This window comes from Apodemus sylvaticus, chromosome X (assembly GCF_947179515.1).
Source record: "Apodemus sylvaticus chromosome X, mApoSyl1.1, whole genome shotgun sequence".
Classification (NCBI taxonomy): Eukaryota; Metazoa; Chordata; class Mammalia; order Rodentia; family Muridae; genus Apodemus; species Apodemus sylvaticus.
In genome coordinates, this window is record NC_067495.1 from 62230506 (window position 1) to 62254757 (window position 24252).

General features: G+C 44.2%; 1 protein-coding gene across 3 annotated transcripts in view; it reads left to right on the top strand.

Annotated features, from left to right (window-relative positions):
- The first annotated feature begins 14 nt into the window (after positions 1–14).
- Itgb1bp2 (integrin subunit beta 1 binding protein 2) overlaps positions 15–24252 on the top strand; it is a 39470-nt gene continuing 15232 nt past the window's right edge. Inside the window, exons 1-11 of one of the 3 annotated variants that reach the window (XM_052170647.1) lie at positions 15–590; positions 830–879; positions 972–1028; positions 1107–1252; positions 3199–3293; positions 3398–3456; positions 3574–3644; positions 3735–3834; positions 4090–4203; positions 4444–4506; positions 4822–5189. In XM_052170647.1, the coding sequence (XP_052026607.1) occupies positions 527–590; positions 830–879; positions 972–1028; positions 1107–1252; positions 3199–3293; positions 3398–3456; positions 3574–3644; positions 3735–3834; positions 4090–4203; positions 4444–4506; positions 4822–5055 (1053 nt within the window). In that variant the 5' untranslated portion in view covers positions 15–526 and the 3' untranslated portion in view covers positions 5056–5189. Of the gene's footprint in view, positions 591–829; positions 880–971; positions 1029–1106; positions 1253–3198; positions 3294–3397; positions 3457–3573; positions 3645–3734; positions 3835–4089; positions 4204–4443; positions 4507–4821; positions 5190–9700; positions 9860–24252 lie in introns of those variants that run through there. The other 2 variants (XR_007975381.1, XM_052170648.1) reach the window with 2 other exon arrangements.

Below are 24252 nucleotides of genomic sequence, written 5' to 3' on the forward strand. Positions count from 1 at the left end.
ATACGGTAAGACTACATAAGGGTGATCTTTGACTGAAACATCAGGCACACCTGGGCAGGGATAGGGGCCATGCAAGGTGGAATGCCTAAGACCAGTGCTCTTGGCACTACCTGGAGGTAATGGCAAGCAAGCTAGTGCATATGGCAGAAAATGGAGGGGTTGTACCCATACCCACACAGGGAGGGGGGAACTTAATTAGGATTTTGTTTCTGAGCAGCTGCTGGTATGTCAGAGGCTTGGAATTGGCAACATCTAAAACTGCTGTAGTTAACTGACCTCACCAAGTTCCAAGGGCTCTTCTTCCTGATCCTTTTTTCCTGAGCCTCAGCTCTGGAACACTTTCCTATTGGCTGGGAAGACCAACTCAAGTTCCCTTGCCCATGTTTGGAGGTGGATGCCTCCTGAACTAAAGATAGAAACAGCTGGCCCTTCTAAGCAGCTAAAAGCCTTTAGACTAAGAGGTGTTCCCCCACTCTGCAGCCAGACTCCTTGAAATACCCTTTGAGTAAGCTCCGTCAGTGTCTCCATGTCTCTGTTCTGCTATAACAAAGGCTGTGGGCAACACTTTGACCCCAATACCAATCTCCCTGGTGAGTAAATTATTTACCTCAGGGGCTCTGGGTAGGTGTTTGAGGTGAGCTGTGTGGCTGGCCATTGGGAACAGGGAGGACATTTGGGCATAACCGACAGCATTGGTCTGGGTGATCTTGACTCTGCTGGTTTACTTTCCACATTCTGTGAAATGCCATTAAACATGAACCTGGAGAAACTGAGGGATGGTATTGGCATGGTTACCTTTCTGCCTTGATCTTTCTGCTGATATCTACAGATTCCTGTCACTATCATCCTGGGGTTCCAATCTTTCATGATGCACTTAAGGTGAGGAATAGGTGATGGGGGCTTAGCAAGAGCATTTTCCACAAGGAAATCTGCCCAGAATATCTAAGCTGATCTGGGTCTCTTGTTATCAGGGTTGGTCCTGCTGCCGAAAGCGAACTGTAGATTTCTCTGAGTTCTTAAACATTCAGGTAAACCCTTTACTTCCTTGGATTCAGCTCCCTATAGAAGAATTCTACTTCTAACCCTTATCTCCTTATCTGTACTAGGGCTGTGCTGTGGGACCACACTGTGCTGAGAAGCTTCCTGAGGTCCCTCCTCAGCCTGAGGCCCCTGCCACAAGCTCACTTCAGGAGCAAAAACCTCTGAATACAATTCCAAAGTCAGCAGAGACCTTGTTCCGAGAAAGGCCTAAGTAAAGAGACCCGGGGGCTTTTGTCTACATCCATGTAGCTGCCTAGGAGTTATGGCTCACTGGGGTTTGGAAACTAGGGGCTAGGGATGTGAGGAGGGTTATGTGTTGACTTGAATAATACATCTTTTGTCGTGGGGGAAATTTGTATCAAGAAAAGTCCTTTGCTATAAGACAGTATAAAAGAAGATGGAATAAATAGCTTTATTCTAGGTACTGGAGAGCCCCTCAGATACATGCTTAGTATACTATACAGCAGAGTAGTGTTTGGTTTTGTCGAGAAAGAAATAGGTTGTCAGCTCAGTCTTGAATGAACTCAATCCTCTTGCCTTAACTTTCTGAATGCTGAGATTACAGGTGGGCACTACCACATTTTTTGAGAATGAAGTGATATTTTTGTTGTGCATTTTCAGTTTCTTTTTTTTTTGTTGTTGTTTGTTTTTAGAGACAGGGTTTCTCTGTGTAGCCCCGGCTGTCCTGAACTCACTCTATAGACCATGCTGGCCTCAAACTCAGAAATCCGCCTGTCTCTGCCTCCCAAATGCTGGGATTACAGGCGTGTGCCACCACTGCCTAGCCCCAATTTTCAGTTTCTAATGATCATTATTTAGTATAGAAAATAGTGGGTTTCAGTATTAAATTTTCATGTGTATCATTGTACCTTGCTCACATCCCACCAACACACCTGTATTGATCTCTAAGTTTTTAGAAGAACTTTTTAAAGAAATCTTACAGCTATGTGTTTTGGTGGCTCATTGTAATCCCAGTACTCAAGAATGGTGAACCAGTAAGATTTCAGTGTATATTGGGCTGGCCTTGGCTACAGAGAGTAAAAAAATAAAATATTGCTTTCTGCCTATGCATATCAACACTTAGGAGGCAGAGGGGGCAGGGTCACCACTTGTCTGAGGCTACTCTATTCTATACAGTGAGTTGGAGGTCAGTCATAGTTACCAAAACATGTCTCAAAACAAAAGAACCAGTAGTATATACATCAACAGAAAAAGGTGATTCCTACATAATCCTGTGAGTTGAGTTTGATCTGTGAAACCTACATTAGGACTGAAAGAGGGAACTGACTGTATGAAGTGGTCCTCTGACCTCTATACATGTGCTGAAGTGTGCATGTCCCTACACTAAACTAACAAAAAATCAAAAGCTCAGTATTCTATTTGAATTCTTTTTGAGACAGTAGCCCTGACTGGCCAGGGAATCACTGAGATCTCAACTTTTGGTGTTTTTTTTCTTTCTTTTTCTTTTTTTTTTTTTCTTTTTTGGGTTTTTTTGGCTACCTTTTTTTTTTTTTTTTTTACATTTTTATTTATATGTATGTGTGTATGGTTACAGGTAGTTGTGAGCTATCTGATGTAGGTGTTGAGAACTGAATCCAGGTCTCCCCACTCCCCAACCCTGGCTGAGCCATCTCTCCAACACCCTAAAAAAAAGCACCTTACAGGCCATGGTAGAGCATGCCTTTAATCCCAGCACTCAGGAGGCACAGACAGGTGGGATCTCTGTGAGTCTGAGGGCAGCTCTGGTCTCCAGAATGAGTTCCAGAACAGCCAGGGTTAAACAGAGAAACCCTCTCTCAAAAACAAAAACATAAAAAGCTACATCTTACCTCACAGAAAGGAAGCAATATTAGCAAGGCAGGAGGCTCCAGAGAACAATACAAGCAAAGTCATTAGGTCCACAGTCAAAGGAAGAGAAAGTGGCACAGTTCTGCAGGGAAATGCGGAAGAGAAGCAACCAGCCACGAAGGAAGCCCTGGGGACTTTCCCAGGGTTCTAGAATAGGAATGTCCAGAGAGATGAAAATTGCCAATGGAGTATCTGACTTCTGACCCTGCTCACTTTCAGCGACTTGAGACTTATTCTCGTGGGTAGGGGTGCTAGAGCTGGTCATTCTGATGAATGAATCAGAACTAAATGCCTGTTTATAACCTCTAGGTCTGAGATGCCTCCCAAACTGCTGCCACTTCTTATATCTCAAGCCCTGGGAGTGGCTTTGGAACAGAAGGAACTAGACCAGGAACCTGGAGCAGGTAGGTAGGTCTTTCATGGGGCAGGTCTCAAAGACTGCAGTTTCATGTAAATGCCACTAGGGTGAGGGAAATAAGATAGGTTCCTGACTGTTTCCTTTGCCCAGGACTTGACAGTAGTCGCATCTGGACTGGTTCCAGCTGCCAGAACCCAGGATGTGATGCTGTAAGTGAGAGTTTTGGGGGGAGGGGGGGCGCTCAAGCATGCGGCTGAGAGATACCAGAGGGATGCCTGGGTACAGGCAAGAATGTGAATAACCTGATTTGCCTTTGGCCCCGTTAGGTTTACCAAGGTCCTGAGAGTGATGCTACTCCATGTACCTATCACCCAGGGGCACCTCGGTTTCATGAGGGGTAAGAGAAGGAACTGGGTCGGCTTCTCCCAATATGGATGAGAGTAAGGGTTTGGGGGTAGAATTCAAATAAATTATATTCCTCCCTCAGGATGAAGTCTTGGAGCTGCTGTGGTATCCAGACTCTGGATTTTGGTGCATTCCTGGCACAGCCAGGATGTAGAGTTGGTAGACATGATTGGGCAAAGCAGGTAAGCCCCGTCTTTCCTAAACACTTAGTTAGGACCCAATTTCAGAGATAAGCTCTCCTCCCAGTCTCTCATGGCTGACCTCCCTAACTTCTTCTTTGATACAAATTAAGTAAGATTCTGTTCTCTAGCCCTCCATAGCCCAGAGTCTAGGCCATATGAAATAGCTGATCTTTCTGAGTTTTCTTGTTTCTTTATACCCCGGTGAGATTCCTCTTGGGTTAAAAGTTGATTTGCACCACCCTTGCTTCTCTTTAGCTGCCAGCATCTTGCCGCCATGATTGGCACCAGACAGATTCCTTGGTAGTGCTGACGGTCTATGGCCAGATTCCACTTCCTGCATTCAACTGGGTGAAGGCGAGTCAAACTGAGGTGAGGAACAATCTGTGGCAGGATGGAAGCCTAGTGAACTCTGCTGGTAGTGCAGTCTTACAGGAAGAAATGCTGACAGCTGTCATTCTTGAGGTTCCACAGTCCCCAGAAAGGAATGGAAAGTTCTTACATCAGGGTTGTCTAGCTGGCCTGTGGAACTTGCCTCTGACCTGGTTCTGTACTAACGACTCTTTCTGACCTTCTGGGATTGCTACTACCCTTATAATTCTTTTCTCTCAGCTTCATGTCCACGTTGTCTTTGATGGTAACCGTGTGTTCCAAGCACAGATGAAGCTCTGGGGGGTAAGTGAAGAAAGTGGGCAGAGGCAAGGGAGAGACTAAAAGGAGGGCCAGACTAAGTGGCTAGAGGGGATGCTGAGAGATGGAGGGTTTCACTTTAACTGCTTTGGTTTTCCCTTCCTTCCTTCCTTCCTTCCTTCCTTCCTTCCTTCCTTCCTGCCTTCCTTCCTTTCTTTCTTCTTTCCTTCCTTCCTTCTTTCCATCTGCCCTTCCCTGCTGCCTTCCTCTGTCTTTCCTTTTTTGTCTGTTCTTATTTGTCACCACTCCAGTCCCAAGCTTGTGATTTCTTCATTCTTTCTGTTTTTCCCTCCTCCTCAGGTCATAAACGTGGAGCAGAGCTCTGTCTCTTTGATGCCATCACGGGTTGAAATCTCCCTGGTCAAGGCTGACCCGGGATCCTGGGCTCAGCTGGAACACCCTGACTCACTAGCTAAGAAGGCTAGGGCAGGGGTTTTACTAGAGATGGATGGGGAAGAATCTGAGGATTCAGATGATGACCTGAGCTGGACAGAGGAGGAAGATGAAGAGGAGGAAGAAGCTATGGGGGAATAGTAACAAAGGATAGTTGAGTTTCTAGATAGGCCCTCAGTGACCGCCTTGGAATCTCAGAAATCAGGATATGGTTGACCATGCGATGTCATTGAGCAGCAGTAAGCTGCTCCCCTAAATAAACCTTATATTCTACAGTCTCACCTAAGTGTCATCTCTCTCATCATGGCAGAGTGCACTCAGCCCCGCCCCACACATGTGAAAGCAAGTACATGCATGTTCTCACAACCGCCAGGCACTCCCTGAGCATTTCCTCTGCATCCAGTTCATGGTTACATGGTTTACAGATAGCTGAGAAACAGGGACTTGTTCGTTTCTCTACAGAGAAATACCCAAGCTGGGCATGGTACATGCCTGTAATCTGACCACTTAGGAGGTGAAGGCAGATGGTCAGGAGTTCTAGGTCATCCTCACCTACATAGTGAATTGGAGGCCAGCCTGGGCTACACGAAACCTTGTCTTACAACCTTCCTTCTAAATAAAAGGAACAAAAAGAAATGACATTCTAAGCAGGATCTAATGGCTTTCATACCTGTAATCCCAGCACTGAGGTGGAAACATTGCCATGAATTTGAGGCCAGCCGTAATGAATTCCAGGCCATCCTGGACTAGGTTGGTCTCAAAGACATTCTAGCTAGGTGTAGTGGCCTGTTCCTATAATTCTAGCAGTCGGGAGCCTGAAGCAAAAGGATTACAAGGCCAAGCTTAGCCTGTGTCACATAGACAGGCCACACCAGCCTGGATGACATGAGATTCTCGGTGGCCATAGTGCTTTTACTATTGCATATCAGAGTGTATGTGTAAAGGAGAAGATAAAAAAGTTAGTAGGGTGTGGCTTACCTCAAACTTAACATCTTCTTGGCTCAGCCTCCTCACTGCTGTAATTACTGGTTTAAGTCCCCATGCTCAGACCCAAATAGTAGGGGTACTTCTGTTTGTTTGTTGTTTTGTATTGCTGGGGATACTTAAACCCATGTGATGTGCAGGCATTCCATCACTAAACCACAATACTGCTCAAAGGGAACTTTAAGAAAACAATATGGCGGCTACATGTGTGCTGGGTTTGCAAAGGATCTGAGTTTGATTCCTAGGTGTTTCACAGCCATCTGTAACCAGGTCCTGTGGCAACCAACTCTTGTAGCCTCTGCACGCACGCACACGCACACGCACATTTTTTTAAAAAAAATAAATACAATTGAGCGCTGGAAAGGTTACCAAAAAGCCCATAAAAATAAATAAATGGTTAGCTCACCATATCTACAGATTCTGCATACATGGATTCAACATTTGTGAGTTGAAAATAGAAAAACTGGGCGGTGGTGGCGCACACCTTTAATCCCAGCAGTTGGGAGGCAGAAGCAGGTGGATTTCTGAGTTCCAGGCCAGCCTGGTCTACAGAGTGAGTTCCAGGATAGCCAGGGCTACACAGAGAAACCCTGTCTCGAAAAACCAAAAAAAAAAAAAAAAAAAAAAAAAATAGAAAAATTTGTTCTGAGTGGTTATAGATTTTCTTGCGTTCCTTAAGTAATAGGGTAGAAATCATTTACAAAGTATTTACTTAGTACTATAGTCTAAAGAGGAACAGTTCTAGGAGACTGTTTGTCATGTGTAAATTCTGTGCCTTTTTATATAAAGGATTGAGCATCTTCCAAGCTTGGTACAGGGAGGAGGTTCCTGGATGGGCCTCCTTCCCTCCTCCTGGTATTAAAGGACAAGGAATGACTGTACAGACCTTTCTATTTGATTTTATTTTAGTTGTATTGGGTTTTGTTTTTTGTTTTTTTTTTTTTTTTGGTTCTGTGATTGAGGACCAGGATGACCTGTAGCTCAGGTTGGCCTCAAACTTGGAATCAACTTCCTACCTAAGTTCTTAAATATTGGGGTAACAGGCATGAGCCACCATACCCAGCTGAAAATATAGACTTGTAATTTATTTTAAGTCTTCTTCAGCATAATGATGAATAATCTGAGAAACTCAAATTCCAAGAAACAGGACTAGAAAGATGGCTCAGGGCGGGAAAGGCAGTTGCTACATAAGACAGGTGGCATTCCCTGGAACCCATGATAGAGAACCAAATCCCGGAAGTTGTCCTTGGATCTTCCCACATGTGCTATGGTATGAGTTCCTTCATGTGTATGCACACACACACACACAGACACACCATATGGATAACACACATACACCTAATAATAGTAAACTTCCAAGAAATACCCAGCAAGGAAGCCTTTCAAACCTCAGGGAATCTAAGTTTTTTCTTTTTCCCAGATCCATTTGTCTCCTACCCCACTTTCTCTCTTCTCGCTCCTGCTCTTCCTCTCTCCAGCCCCAGCTGGCCTGGAACTCACTCTGGAGACCAGGCGACCCTTGGACTTATGGAGATGCTCTTGCCAGCACGCCTGCATCAAGCTCTTTAGTTGGTATCTTTTCAGTTCTGTTGAAGGAAGCTAAGATATGATTGGAAACTTTGGGTAGAATGAAGCGAGGGCACTTGCACCCATGAGGATTTGGAGGCTGAGGGGAATTTAGAGGAGAGCAGGGTATGTCTCCAAGGGTGTGAGCAGCATCCACAAAGAAGTTTGATCCGAGGGAGAGAGACTTCCTGGGTTTGTGGGATACGCATCAATTCCCATTGCTCCCACTCTGTGGATTCTAGGGCAAATAAAGTTTCTCCTTTGAACTAAAGCCTTGAAAATACTGTCTTCCTTCCTCCCTCCCTTCTTCCTTCCCTCCTTTTCTTTCCCTCCCTCCCTCTTCCTCCTTCACTTTTGCTTCTTCTTCCCCTCCCTCCCTCCTTTCCCTCCCTTCCCTCCGTCCCCCCTCTCTTTCTGTGAGGCAGGGTTTCACTATGTAACCCCACCTAGAGTAAACCTAAAATGGAAAATGTAGATCAGGCTGACCTGACTCAAAGAGAGTCACTGTCTCCTGAGTGTCTGCTGGGAGGAAAAGCTGTGTGCCACTATACTCAGCCAAGGTGCTTTACTCATTTAGTTATTTGTATATTTGTTTGTTTGCTTGTTTATTTTTGGTTTTTCAAGACAAGGTCTCTCTATGTAACCTTAGATGTCCTGGAATTCACTCTGTAGACCATACTGGCATCAAACTCACAAAGATTTCACCTGTCTCTGCCTCCCAAGTGCTAGAATTAAAGGTATGTGCCACCGCCGCCTGGCTGTTTTTTAAATATTTCTATTTTTAAAAAGATTTATTTATTTTATGTATATGAGTACACTGTACCTGTCTTCAGACACAGCAGAAGAGGGCACTGGATCCCATTACAGATGGTTGTGAGCCACCATGTGGTTGCTGGAAATTGAACTCAGGGCCTCTAGAAGAGCAGTCAGTGCTCTCAATCGCTGAGCCATCTCTCTAGCCCTAAATATTTCTTTATTACATTCTTTTTTTTTTTTTAGATGAGTATGGTGCCATATGACTTGAATCCTAGTACTTAACAGGCGGAGGCAGGTGGATCTCTAGTTGAAGGCCAGCCTGGTGTACGTAGCAAGTTCTAAGCCAACCAGAGCTACATAGACCCTGTCTCAAAAAAGCTAAAAAAAATTTTTTTATTACATTTTCATTTATTTTGTATATACGTGCATGGGGTGGTGTGGATGCAAGGATGTCAGAGGATACCTTCTGACAGTCAGTGCTCTCCTACTGTGTAGATTCCAGACATTGAACTCAGGCTTGAGTTGAGTTTACCCACCGGGCCATCTCACCGTTACCTGCCTGAAATTTACTCTTCGAGTTATCTTTGTAGGGGTGAACTGACATAGATTCGGTGATATTTTTAAAAGTTAGAAGTATCATCCAGGCATGGTAGCATATTGTGCTTTGCTTTAGCTTTAACACATGAGGCTGACATAGGAGGTTCAATATTAGTACAGGCTAGATAGCTAGAGTCTATCTCAAAAACAAAGAGGTCAAACAGTCAGGTATGGGCTAAATGTGATGGCGTGTGCTTTTAATCCTAGCACACAGGAGGCAGAGCTATGCAGAGCTCTATGAGTTCAAGGCCAGGCTGGTATACAGAGCGAGTCCCAGCCACTGTGAGACTATAATGAGACACTATCTCAAAAACAATAACAACTCTTTGTCACCCCTGCAACGAGGTGTGGTAGTACATACATGTAAAAACTTAGTACTTAGGACCTTATGGTGGGAAGATCATGAGTTCCTGGCCAAGCTGAGCTACATGGCAACTTCGAGACCACTGTGGGCTAGATAATAAGTTCAAGGCTAGTATTGGTTTCATAGGGAAATAAAATGACTATAGCAAGATACATCATATACACTAATCTTAACCATAACATTTTTCTATCTTCTCAAAATCAATATAACAACAACTGTCCTGAAATCCTGAAGAAAAATGAAGTGAGGATTTAAAAAAATCCAGTTAATTCTTGTATATAAAGTTTATATGTAAAATGTCAAATATTTAGTGTTAATGAAGTATGGTCCTAGTTCATTTTATAAAAACCAAAGTATAAAGTGTAAGAAATTTCCAAGTGTGTGACCTGCCTAGTAAAAACAGTAACCACACAGCTACTGTGTGTGTACATGTATACATGTGTACATGCATATGCATGTTGTGTGTGCATGTGTGTGTGGAGGCCAGAAATCAACATCAAGTATCTTCCTCATCTTAAGGTTTTTAAAGTGCTGGGATTTAAGGCATGCGCCACCACTGCCCAGCTGAGATCTCCCCGTCTTAATCTTCTGGGATTCATAGCCACTCTGCCTCAAGATCTCCATGCCAAGATCCAGATCAGAAACTTGTATCTCCCAGCCTCCAGATTGGGATCACAGGTAAGCCTTCCAATTCTGGATTATAGTTCATTCCAGATAGAGTCAAGTTGACAACCAGGAATAGCCACAACCACCCCCCCCCACACACACACACACACACATACACCTCTGCCTTCTCAATGCTGGCATGGCTTTTATTTATTATTTATCCTTTTGAAACAGGGTCTTAACTATGTCACCTTGGATGTCCTGGAACTTGCAAAGTACATCAAGCCGGCCTCAAAGTCACGGCAATCCTTCCGCCTCTGTCTCAGAGCTGGGATTAAGGGGATGCACTATCTCACCCAGCTCTTATGTGGCTCCCCATACTTACACAACATTCGCTTCATTAACATGTCCCCATCCTCATTTCTTGATTTTGTGCAAAGAAAATGTTTTATTGCTTCTAGTTCTAGTCCACGGTTATTCTGTTGCTTCTTCACGAGTCAAAAGGTAGGGAGGATGTAGTAGAGAAAAGCAGCTCACCTCCTGACAGACCAGAGGCAGAGAGATAGTGAGGGTCCTTCAACAAGTGTGCTGTTGAGGGCTATTGCCCTGTCGCCTACTCGCTCCAACTAGGCCTATCTCCTGCTTTCGGTCTCCTGACAATAATGGCATCCATAGGTAACATCTGTGGTTCACACAAGCTAACATGCAGGGCCTTAAGCTAAGTGCTTTGCACAGATTGTCTCAAGCCTCCTCTCCCACTATCAGATCAACATTTGCTCCCAGCACAAATCCTCTTCTTTACCTCCATTTACACTTGTTTTTATGAGCAAGATCAGTGTGTAGACTGAGCCCTGGGCCCTGTGAATGCTAGGCAAGTACTTTACTGCTAAGCCCTGGACCTTACACTTCTTCTAACCTTTACGCTTGTATCTGATCTGATCCCCTTATACCTTTCTAGAAGCCTTCTGGTACTATCTACTTTGTTTCCTGTTTAATTAGCCTTTCCCTTTCATTGAGGTGTCAAATCTCCCCAGAGCCTTGTATTACCCACCCCCACCCATATATATCTTTCCTGTCTTTATTTTTTTTGTTGTTCTTTTTTGTTTGTTTGTCTGTCTGCCTCATGTAGCTCAGCTTAGCCTCAAACTTGCTATGTAGCTGAGTCAAGGTAGATTGGTCCGGCTGGGTGGTGGTGGTGCATGCCTTTAATCCCAGCACTTGGGAGGCAGAGGCAAGTGGATTTCTGAGTTCGAGGCCAGCCTGATCTACAGAGTTGAGTTCCAGGACAGCCAGGGCTACACAGAGAAACCCTGTCTCAAAAAACCAAATCCAAAAAACAAAACAAAACAAAAAGGTAGATTGGTTCTCCTGCCTCCACCTCCCAAATGCTAGGATTACAGATGTTTGTCACTGTGCCTGGCTGCTTGTCTGTTCACTTTCATTCTATACATTTGAATCTGACCTCCAAAACTCAGGTTATGATAAAGTCATAGTTGGTCACCAAGTCACTAAATCCAATGGATATGTTTAGTCTTCATCTTCCTTGACCCAAGAAGCAAACTGTGACACTAAAGATGGTTTCTTCCTTGGAGCCCCTTTCATCCGCAGCCTTCTAGGGCCCATTCTGCATTGTCGTCCTACCACTCTGACCACTCCAGTTCGGCTTCTTTTTCTACTTGGCCACTAAATCCTAGCCATTCTCTTATGTGACTCCTCTTCCAGACATGCAGTTTCCCCTATGGTCTCCAACGTCTCATGTAGAACATTCACTTACCCGTTTATCTCAGGCCACATCTTCCTTTGTGACAAATCTAATAACCATCATGTAAACTAGTTACGATTACTCTTACTAGTATATCCTTTCTATTCACTGAGATTTTTTTCCTTTTCCTTTTTTTTTAAATTAAATTATTGTATTTATTTACATTGCAAATGTTGCCCCCCTTCCTAGTCCTCCCTCCCAGAGTTCTTCACATCTCCCCTCCCCTTTGCCTCTGAGAGGATCTTCACTCCCCACTCCCTGCATCTCCCTTTTATGGGGCTTCAAGTCTCTGCATGATTAGGCATTCTCTCCCACTGAGACCAGACAAGGCTGTGACAGTCCTCTGCTACATATGTATGTGCCAGGGGCCTTAGACCAGCCCATGTATGCTCTTTGGCTGGTGGCTCAGTCTCTGGGAGCTCCCAAGAGTTCAGGTTGAGACTGTTGTTCTTCCGATGGGGTTGCCATCCCCTTCAGCTCCTTCACTCCTTCTCCTAATTCTTCCATAGGGGTCCCTGACCTCAGTCCTATAATTAGCTTTTAAATATCTGCATCTGTCTTAGTCAGCTGCTGGTAGAGCCTCTCAATCCTTCCCCTAACTCTTCCATAGGGGCCTCTGACCTCAGTTCAATGTTTGGCTGTGAGTATCTGCATCTGTCTCAGTCAGCTGCTGGTAGAGCCTCTCAGAGGACAGCCTTGCCAGGCTTCTGTCTGCAAGCACATCTTGGCATCAGTAATAGTGTCAGGGTTTGGTGTCTGCACATGGGATGGATCCCAAGTTGGGCTAGTCATTGTGTGGCCTTTTCTTCAATCTCTGTTCCATTTTGTCCCTGCATTTCCTTTAGACAGGAACAATTCTGGGTCAAAAATTTTGAAGATGGGTGGGTGTCCCCATCCCTCCACTGGGGATCCCTGTCTATCTACTGGAGGTGGTGTCTTCAGGTTCCATCTCCCCACTGATGGACATTTCAGGTAAGGTCACCCACATTGAATTCTGAGAGCCTCGCACATCCCAGATCTCTGGGACTTTGAGGGTTTTTTCCTGACTTTTTAAAAAATTTATTTATTTATTATATATGTGTACACTGTAGCTGTCTTCAGACACACCAGAGGAGGGCATCAGATCCCATTACAGATGGTTGTGAGCCACCATGAGGTTGCTGGGAATTGAACTGAGGACCTCTGGAAGATCAGTCAGTGCTCCTAACTGCTGCGCCATCTCTCCAGCCCTTTTTTCCTGATTTTTATGGAGGCATGATCAGGCTGACCTCAAACTCAGAAATCTGCCTGCCTCTGCCTCCCAGAGTGCTGGGATTACAGGCGTGCGCCACCACCCAGCTTTTTTTTTTTTTTTGGCATGATCTTACTATGCTGTCTAATATAGCCTTGGCTATGAAACCCATCATAGCCAGGCCTGTTAAACACAGAGAAACCCTGTCTCAAAAAAAACAAAACAGAACAAAATAAAAACCCAAAACAAGCAAACAAAAAAGAAAACCTCCAAACACACACAAAAAAAACAAATAAACAAATCAAACAACAACAAGAAAAACCAAAATGAAACAAACAAAACCCCAGAGAGCCAGGCATGCCGGTGCTGCATCCCTTTAATTCCCAGGACTAGGGCAGCAGAGGCAGATGTACCTCCTTGAGTAGCGCAGTCTACACAGCAAGTTCCAGGCCAGCCAGGGCTACATAGTATGGCCTGCCTCAAAACACCAAAGGGGAAAAAAACCCAGGAAGGAAAAGAGAAAGGTTCAGTTTCTTGCCTGTCAGGTCTGACTGCTTTCTGAGGTGATGAACTTTTCTCTGAAGCTTCCTGTCAGCTTCAAGGTGAGAGGGCTGCCATCTGCTTGTCCACTGTGCTCCCAGCTTTGATTCAAATTATTTTACCTTATCCTTGGGACTGTTCTGATGTAAGTATTAGTAGCCTATTTTTCATTGCTTAATTTTTTTGTTTCCTTTTTGACGCAAGATCTTACTATATAATAGCCCATGCTTCCTAAGATCTCACTATTTAGCACAGGCTGGCCTTGAACTTGTGATCCTCCTCTGTTGGCCTGAGCACTAGAATCACATGTTTATCACCACCCCATTTCCCAACTCCTTACATAGTAAGTAGCCAAGGCAAAAAGAAGGAAAGGGGGTGGGAGATGTGGCTCCATTGTTACCAATGCTTAGCTAGCTTAGGAGGTCCTATGTTCTAGTACAAACACCATAGAAGCCAGGCATGGCGGCACACACCTATAAAGCCAACACTCAGGAGTTGGATGCAGGAAGATGAGGAAGAAAAGACAGAAAGCACGAGGGCCAACCTAGGCTACATGAGACTCTTAAAAAACAGAAGGAGGAAAAAAGAAAAGATAGAGTGTACCCAAAGACCTGCATTCATTTACAATATCATACATACACATACCAAAAAAAAAACCCGAGAGAAACAAGAAAGAAATGGATTACAGGGTTGCTTGAGGTCACATGGCTACTAATTAAAACCCCAGTCATCACTAAGAGCTGTCTTAGTGCCCTCTGAGAACATGTAAAGTCTATGATCATTCCAGGACCTTCACTGAAGAGCATCCCCCAGCCTCCTAGTCTGCCCCTTTGTCCAACCTGGCTGGGTCCACAAGCCAGCCTCTCCATCAGTGATGGCACACACTGACATGCGCCTTTTCTAAGCCCCTAACCACTGCTGCTGATGGCCTGATCCCTGACCTCAGTGGGACTGCAGCCACCACACCCCTGCTACCCCTAAGTCAAGACACTCTCCCAGGTGTCCTTGACTTCACATGCCCTGGCAGCAGCCGCTCCAGTGTTACTGCCCCTGGGACTCCCTCATCCACCGACCTCCCTTTCTCTTTCTGCTCCCAAAGTCCCAGGTCACTGCTAGAGGGAGAACCAGGAAGACAAATATAAATCCGTGCTGTCCAGTTTCAAGTTGGCCCTTGCAGCTGCTCAGCAGCCCTTTATTTGTCCCCTGCATTCCCTGGCACGCTCCCACGGGGCTGTTCAGACGGCTCTCATCTTCCCTCCCCTCCTTCCGCTCTGCTCTCCCTGCCCCCTGCCCTTTCTCCCTCTTGCTCCAGCCCCACTCGCTCCGGCCCCACTGGCTGTAGCCCATAGCTTCCTTATTATTTGTTTCTCATTATGGATGGTTGTGAGCCACCATGTGTTTGCTGGGATTTGAACTCATGACCTCTGGAAGAGCAGTTGGTGCTCCTAACCACTGAGCCATCTCCCCAGCCCTCTGGTTTACTCTTTTACACTAATATAGAGACTTTCATCAGATGCTTAGAATTTCACAACGTTGTTATAAAAGTTTTGTGTGTGTAAAGAATTTACAGCATAAACAAAAGTAGGCAGAATAGCATAAAGAATCATTTACCATGTACTCAGAAGGAATCCCAGGTTCTGGGCAATCTTATTTCAGGTATCTTTTCGTCCATTTCTTTCCTCCTGTAGCATTTTGGAGAGAATTCCAGACAGTATATCATTCCAAACTTAGAGATTTCAGTATATGTCTGAAAAGTAAAAATCCTAATTGTAATGTCATTAACACATAAACTAAATGACACCCAATACCAAATTGGTATTTGCCTGTTTCATAAATGTTAAAATTTAGCTTTTTTGCTTGAATCACTATCGAAATTTAATTAACACATATTAATTATATATTATAATGGGTTTCATTATAATATTTTCATATACATATATGGATATATAATGAATTTGATCATATTCACACACATACACATTAGTCTTGTAACGTCTTCCACTTCTGCTAATCCAGTTCATCTTCTCAGTTGGTGTGATCCAATAAGTTACATTAGAATTGTTTATTGGAGCATGAGCACCTTATCAGTGGCCACATCACTGAAGACCACGTCTTTCTTCCCTTTAACTGTTTAAATGTATATAACTCCCCAGGAGCCTGGTATGGTGGCACACACCTTAAATCCCACACCCAGGAGGCAGAGGCAGGTGCATTTCCAAGTTCAAGGCCAGCCTGGACTACAGAGACTTATAGGACAGCCACGGCTACACAGAGAAACCCTGTCTCAAAGTAAAAACAAAAAAGTCTCAGGGAGGGGTGGGTCCATCAGCTGTCACCTTCTATGACAGGATGATTGGCAGACCTACCACATGAAGGTCATCATAGACCTACCTCATGAAGGTAACAGCCATGAGTGTTTGGGGGTGAGCATTCCTTCATCTTCCCTCCATGTCCCCATTTTTCCCATTGTCTGCTCCCCTGCCGACCTCTCAGCACTTTGACTAATGTCTGCAGTCACTGCTGACCACTGCAAAAAGAAGTTCTCTGATCAAAACTGCTAGCATTACTGTTCAATGAGCATAAACATAGTTATCTGGAAGCTATTGGAATGACACATGCCCAGTCAGCGAAAGAACAGGAGTGGGTAACTTTCTCCAGCCATAAGCTTTGGACTGGGTTAGCACCCATGTATGCCACTAAAAGTTCATAGCCTTCCTTTTTTATTTTTTGGCAATTATTTTAAGAATAATATTTTAAGAATATTATTCTTAAACATTTTAAGAATAATCTAAGTGGCAAATATTTTAAGAATAATTTACCATGCAACTCAGGCTAAATTTGAACTCACTGCTAGCCCAGGTCAGCTTTCAACTTCTTCTCTTTCTGCCTTGTTCTGAGCCCTAGGGTTAGAAGTGTGCACTTGTAAGGTTTTCACTAAAGAACCTGGACACTTTCTCAGTAGTTTTCAAGCCTGGCTTTTATTGACTACATATCTGTTGTATAGTTTAATTTGTTCTTTTGACCTGCTTGTATTAACATTTTTATGCAAGTGTCTCTTAGATTCATTGTCCTGCTTTTGGTGGTGTAGAGAAACTGCCCGTGTGACAAGGGCAATGGAAGAGTGCTCAGGGGCTTGGAGTGGGACTCAGAACGGAACGCAGACCCCTTCACCAGGCTGAAACAGATGGTTGGGGCCAAAGCTCAATAAATAGTAACAGAGGTCCAGGGAAGGGAGGATGCACAAGGGGCCTCGTAGTGTCCAATTTCCACACAGCTGGTACGTGGACCAGGCCAGGCAAGGGACATTCAGGCTGAAGTCAGAGCTGGAAAAGGAGAAGCAGCAGTTGAGGCAGCAGCTGGGATTATTGCTCAGGGGATTACTCTATTCGCTACTCCTGTTTTCTAAATATATCTTAGTTCCCTCTGTGCCTTTGCCCAGGATGAGTCCTCTGTTGGAATACCTTTCTCTCTTCTCACGTATATAACGACCAATGCACATTCTCTTGTTTCCGCATTGTTACCAATAGGGTCATGAAATATCTAAGGATGAATAAATGAGAGAAATAGTGTTGATTGATTTTCCAGGAAGGGAACTGGATAGGTAAGAGGAAGGGCTGGAAGGCAGACAGATAATACTAATTTGTTGCAAATGGAACAGTTAATCTGATCAGAGTATCCAGCATGGAGTCTTTTGAAGTAGGAGCGACACCGGAATTTGTAGTTTCAGAAGACGGATGGTCTGAACAGCCCCGTGGGAGCGTGCCAGGGAATGCAGGGGACAAATAAAGGGCTGCTGAGCAGCTGCAAGGGCCAACTTGAAACTGGACAGCACGGATTTATATTTGTCTTCCTGGTTCTCCCTCTAGCAGTGACCTGGGACTTTGGGAGCAGAAAGAGAAAGGGAGGTCAATAGATGAGGGAATCCCAGGGGCAGTAACACTGGAGCGGCTGCTGCCAGGGCATGTGAAGTCAAGGACACCTGGGAGAGTGTCTTGACTTAGGGGTAGCAGGGGTGTAGTGGCTGCAGTCCCACTGAGGTCAGGGATCAGGCCAGCAGCAGCAGTGGTTAGGGGCTTAGAAAAGGCGCATGTCAGTGTGTGCAATCACTGATGGAGAGGCTGGCTCCTGGACCCAGCCAGGTTGGACAAAGGGGCAGACTAGGAGGCTGGGGGATGCTCTTCAGTGAAGGTCCTGGAATGATCATAGACTTTACATGTTCTCAGAGGGCACTAAGACAGCTCTTAGTGATGACTGGGGTTTTTGTTTTCTCAATTTAAAAAATTGCATTTATTTGTTCTGTGTGTTGGGAGAACTATAGTGCCTGCCATGGTGCTTGTGTGGGGATCAGAAAAAAAAGTGAAAGAGTTGGTTCTCTTCTCACCAGGTAGGTTCTGGTGATCAGAGTCTGTCAGTCCTGGGGACAGCTACCTTAACTCAGTAATTCATCTTACCAGCTGGAAGCTGAAGGTTTCCTTTGCTTCTTAGACAGGGTCTCACTTACTATGGAGTCTGGCTGAGTCTGGAAGTTAGGTTGACCACCCTGGCTGAACTTCTAGTCTACCTGACTTTGACTGTGGAATGCTGGGTTCAAGGGTGTATGTCACCACATCTAGGTACTTTGTTATTTTAAAAGAATATTTATTATTAGGCTGGAAGATAGTGGTGTGCAGACATATTATACAAAACACTCATATATAAATTGAAAAGATTTTTTAAATAATCCCTTTATCATCAAATGTTTAAATTCACCATAATTACTGGTGAAAATGTGTAGATGAGCCAGACATGGTGGTACATATATTTAATTCCAGTACACAGGATGCAGAGACAGACAGGAATCTGTGAATTTGAGGACAGCCAGGTTGTGTAGAGACCTTGTTCCATCCCCCAGCCCCTGCTTCTGCTGTTACTGCTGCTGCAAAAGCCTCCCCCAAAAGAAAGAAAACATGGAAGATGTTATAATAGTGTTGCTACCAAAATAAGATTCATTTAATGAGGCAGGAGTGATGGAATGTGTAGGGTTGTAATCCTGTCACTGAGATGTGCAGGCACCATGATGACAAGTTTATGGCCATTCTCTATAAAGAAGTTAAGACTAGCCTCAGTTACTAGAAATTCTGTCATAGTAAACAAACCTACCTACCTATTTAGCAGGTGTAGCGGCTTGTGCATATAATCCCTACCCTCAGGAAGCAGAGGCAGCCTGATTGGTGCAAGTTCAAAGCCAGACAAGGCTACAGAGCAGGACCTCATCCTGACAAGAAAAGACTAAGATGACAAAATTTCCAATTAATACTGTATCCAAGAGTGGTACATGGAGCTGTATGGTGGTGGCGGTGCATGCTTTTAATCCCAGCAATCAGGAGGCAGAGGCAAGAGGATCTCTGTGAGCTCAAGACTAGCCTGGTCTACAATGCAAGTTTCAGGACAGCCAGAACTATCACACAGAGAAACTGTTTCAAAACAACAACAACAGCAGCACCAAAAAGAGTGATGACATGGGCACATAACACCCCTTTTTAAAAAAGATTTATTTATTTATTATATGTAAATAAGCTGTAGCTGTCTTCAGACACTCTACAAGAGGGCATCAGAGCTCATTACCATGGTTGCTGTCTCTGGCCATGCTCACTCCAGCCCAAAGATTCGTCCATTTATTATGTGTGAGTACACTGTAGCTGTCTTCTGCCACACCAGAAGATGGCATCGGACCCCATTACAGATGGTTGTGAGCTACCATGTGGTTGCTGGGAATTGAACTCAGGACCTCTGGAAGAGCAGTCAGTGCTCTTAACCACTGAGCCAGCTCTCCAGCCTGCAACACTCTTTTTTTTTTGTTGTTTTGTTTTTTTGTTTTGTTTTTTTGGATTTGGATTTGGTTTTTTCGAGATAGGGTTTCTCTGTGTAGCCCTGGCTGTCCTGGAACTCACTCTGTAGACCAGGCTGGCCTTGAACTCAGAAATCCACCTGCCTCTGCCTCCCAGAGTGCTGGGATTACAGGCGTGCGCCACCACCGCCCGGCTGCCTGCAACACTCTTATAAATGAATCCTTCCTGCTCCTGGCTGAGACCCCATGGTCCTCTTTCCAACCCCACCCATAACTCTTTTTAAAATGTATTTATTCCATGCGTAAGTGTCTTGTCTTCATGTGTATCTGTATGTCACATGTGTACCTAGTGCCCCTGGAGGTCAGAAGAGAGTATGAGATCCTCTGGAATTCAAGTTACAGACAGTTGTGAGCTGCCATGTGGGTGCTGAGACTCAAACTCTGGTCCTCTGTAAAGAATAACGAATTCCCTTAAGCACCTAACCATCTTACCAGCTACAAGGGATTGATGTTTTCTTAAGGAGACAGGCTGGCCTGAAGGTTTGAGTTGAGCTCTTTTGCAGCACTCTCCCCTGGGACTACCGGTGTGGACTATTCTGTCTGGATTAAACCAAAGCATGGTCCTGACTAAGTATCTGCTGAGGAGAGTGGAAGGTATGTGGATGAACTTGAAAGCTCCATAGGTGGAAATATAGAAGTAATGTGGTCTTCGCTGTTCTTTTCTACATAAATTATTTTTTTGATTTGTGTGTATGTGTGTGTGTAGTTTAGGCATCCTTGGATGTGAGAAATGGGGGATCCCTCTGGAGCTGGAGTTCAAGGCAGTTAGGAACCACCTGTTGTGGGTACTGGGAATCGAACTCACATCCACTGCAAGTTCAGCAGGCACTCTTAATGGCTGAGCCATCACTGCAGCCCTCTTCTCTATTCTTGAACACAGCGCAGTTCAGTCTCTAGTGTCTCTGTTCTAGCTGGTCCTCTTGTCTAGAATAATTTTTATCCAGATTTCAGATCACCTCTTATGATAAGGAATTAGTCAAGTTGGAAACTGGCCAATAAAAGAAAAGACTCCACCATTAACCTATCTTTCCCAGGGGAACTATACAGCAATATACCAGTTATGTCTTTTTGTAAAAGTATCCCAACAAATTAGAATATTATCTTTTTTTAAAAAAAATGTCTATTCTCAGGAGGCAGAGGTAAACAGATTTCTGTTAGTTTGAGGACAGCCTGGTCTACAAAGTAATTTCCAGGTCAGCCAGAACTGTTACACAGAAAAACCCTGTCTCAAAACAACAACAACAACAACAACAAAGAAACAAGGGAAAAAGGAAGAAAAGAAAAGAAATCTAGCTATGGAGCAAGTTGAGGTGGTGAAACCTTTAATCCCAGCACCAGGCAGCTCTCTGCTGACCAACCTGGTGTGCATAGTGAGTTTCAGGAAAGCCAGGGTTACATAGACCCTGTTAGACAGACAGACAGATAGATAGATAGGGTCGCCTTGAACTCAGAGCCCTCTGGGGTGATACATTACAGGCCTGTGCCACAGTACCTGGCTCAGAAAGGCCATCTAGACAACCTCTAAATCAACATCTAGTGTCTAATTATGTTCAGATTAGCCTTGACTATTTTTTCAGTAACCCTTATCAGCTGAAGTTTCCTTAAATGAGAAGCAGTATAACAGAAGCAAGGGTACTCTATGATGCCAAATTGAATTCAAGTTGTCTTCTTCACCATCCAGCTGTATGACCTTAAAGTATTTAGGAGCTACATGCCTCAGTACACCTAAGTATGAAACAGAAATAATAATACTTCATCATGAGTTCATTTGAAGTATTAAACCCCTCAGCACAGTCAGAGCCTGGTATGGGCGCATGTCTGAATGTTAGCATTGTTAATATTATCTTATTGTATGATTATTCATTTATTTGTACATTATTTATTTTCCACTAAAATAAAATGTTACATTAATACAATATTCCCAGGACCAAATTTTACCTAGCATATATAATATGTAATCAATAAATGTTTGCTGAATAAGTGATCTCAGTTGAGCTGACAAAGAATGGGTAGGAACCAGGTCCTGGAATGTATGTTGTTGTCCTAGCTACTTCAGAGTCTGAGACAGGAGGATCCAGGTCAACCTGGATTGCATGAGACCTTGTCTCAACCAAACAAGAGCCAGGTCTTTAACCCCAGCACTTTGGGAGGCAGAGGTATGTGGATCTCTTTGAGTTTGAGGCTAGCCTGGTCTGCATAGTGAGTTCCAGGCCTGTGGAGCCTACACAGTGAAACCCTGTCTCAGAAAAATAAAGGTGGGAAGAGGTTTGTAGAATAATAACAGAGAAGGAAATCCTGGGGCCGGAGGTACAAGTCAGCCTACACTGAGTGCTATAGTACAGCTGGGCCTGTGGGAGGTGCTGGTGGGTTTTAAGGAAAGAAAAGCAACTCCTGGATGTTGAAGTATATATGTGTGTGTGTGCACCCAGACGCAGTCACTTGCACGGGGCTCACATGTGCAGTTCAAAAGGCGTCTTTGTGGAGTCAGTTTTTCTTTCCAGCTTGTGGATCCTAAGGACCAAACTCAGGTCCTTAGGCTTGAATGATGAGTGTTTTCACCTGCTGAGCAGCTCCCCAGTCCCTGGAGATGACTTTTTTTGTGAAAGGATAAAATGATATATATATATAATGTTTCTAAGATTTCAAGTTGAAGTAGTAAGGAGACTAGTAATCTTTTTGTTTGGTTTTTTGAAACAGGGTTTTTCTGTGTAGCCCTGGCTGACCTGGAACTCAGAGATCACCTCCCTGTGCCTCCCAGTGCTGGGATTAAATGCATTTGTCACCACTGCCTTGCTGGTTTTTTCTCCATTAATTAATTAATTTATTCACTTTACATCCTGATCCCTGCCCTGTCCTCCCAGTACCCCCCTCATACAGCTCCTCCCCCATTCTCCCTTTCTCCTCTGAGAGGGTAGAGGTCCCCTTGGTTGTCCCCCCCCCCTCCGAACCTGACACATCAAGTGTCAGGTCACAGTACTAGGCGAAACCTCTCCCACTGAGGCCAGACAAGGCAGATTAGAACAGATTCCACAGACAGGCAACAGCTTTAGGGACAGCCCCTGTTAGATTTGTTGGGGGACCCACATGAAAACCAAACTACACATTTACTGCATATGTGGAGGGGGGCACCTAGTTCTAGCCTGTGTATGTTCTTTGGTTGGTGGCTTGGTCTCTGGGAGCCCTGAAGGGTCTAGGTTAGTTGACTCTGTTGGTCTTCTTGTACAGTTCCTACCCCCCTTTGGGGCCCTCAATCTCTCTCAAACTCTTCCTTAAGAGTACCCAAGCTCCATATAAGGTTTGGCTGTGGCTCTCTGCATCTGTTTCAATCGACTGCTGAGTGGAGCCTCTCAGAGGACAGTTAAGCTAGATTCCTGTCTGCAAGCATAGCAGAGTATCATTAATACGGTCAGGAATTGGTTCTTGCCCAGAGGATGGGCGTCAAGTTGGGCCAGCTATTGGTTGTCCATTCCCTCAGTCTCTGCTCCATCTTTGTCCCTACATTTCTTGTAAACAGAACAAATTTTGGATCAAAAACTTTCTGGGTGGGTTGGTGTCCTTATCCCTCCACTGGGAGTCCTGCCTGGTTACAGGAGGTGACCTCTTCAGGTTCTATATTGAGATGAAGAAACATAACCAAGATAGCATATATAATATAGATTACCTTCTTACCACCTCCGAGCAAGGACTCTTTCTTCTTATGCCTGGGATTTCATTCATTCATTCATTCATTCATTCATTCATTTGAGACAGGAGTTCTCTGTGTAAAATCCCTAGCTGTCCTGGAACTTGATTTGAAGACCAGCTAGCCTTGAACTCACAGAGACTCTGCCTCCTGAGTGCTGGGATTAAAGGCCTAAGTCACCACACCTAGCCTTTGTTTAATTTTTTTAGGACTTTAAATTTTATTTTCTATGTTTATTTAATTTTATGTCTAGTAATGTTTTGACTACATGTATGTCTGGGTACCACATATGTACCTGATATCAGAGGCTAGAAGAGCATATTCCACACCCCCTGGAACTAGAATTACAGACAGTTGTGAGCTCTCATGTGGGCGTTGGGAATCAAGCCTGGCTTCTCTGCCAGAGCAGCCAGTGCTCTTAATTGCTGGGCCATCTCTCTAACCACTTATGCCTTGAGTTAAAACTGGGGGCTTGCATGTGCTAAGCAAGTATTCTCTGAGCTCACCTTGAGCCCTGAAAGTTAGGACCTTAGCAATTAGAAAGCACAGGAAAACAAGCCAGTGTGGTGGTACATGCCTTTTGTTTGTGGATTCAGGAAGCTGAAACAAGTGGATCTCTGGGAGCTTGAAATCAGCACACACTATCTCTGCGAGCTAAAGGACAGCCTGGTCGGTGTAGTGAGGTCCAGGACTACCAGAGCTCCATAATAAACAAAAGTGAGAACAAACAAAACAGAAAAACAATAAATGGGAACTAATGTTATTTGAATATTGTTATGAGAAATACTGTTATTTTAGAAATGGGCTTGAGAAAATTGACATATAAGAACAGAAAAGCAAGGAGGTACTTACTGGTAAGGAATATTGAAGTTTGTAAGAAGCATCAGCACTTAAAATAGGCACTTTTATGAGTATTACCTGCATCATTTTTGGTAGTTTAAAATATTCAACTCTTGCCTTTAATGCCAGCACTTGGGAGGCAGAGGCAGGCAGATTTCTGAGTTTGAGGCCAGCCTGGTCTACAGAGTGAGTTCCAGGACAGCCAGGGCTATACAGAGAAACCCTGTCTTGAAAAAAAAAACAAAAAAAAAATTAACTCTATTTCCTTATTTAGACTTAGAGTGTATATGAGTGTTTTGCTCCCATGGATGTCTGTGCACCATGTGGATGCATGGTGCCCTTGGAGGCCAGAAGACCATCAGGATCCTCTGGAAATGGAGTCATAGACAGGACAGTTGTGAGTCACACTGTAATAACATACACATACCCATACAGACACAAATACACATTATTCAAAGTTAATAAATTAAATTAAAAGATAGGGTCTCACATAGCAGAGCCTGGCCTTGATCTGATCCTCCTG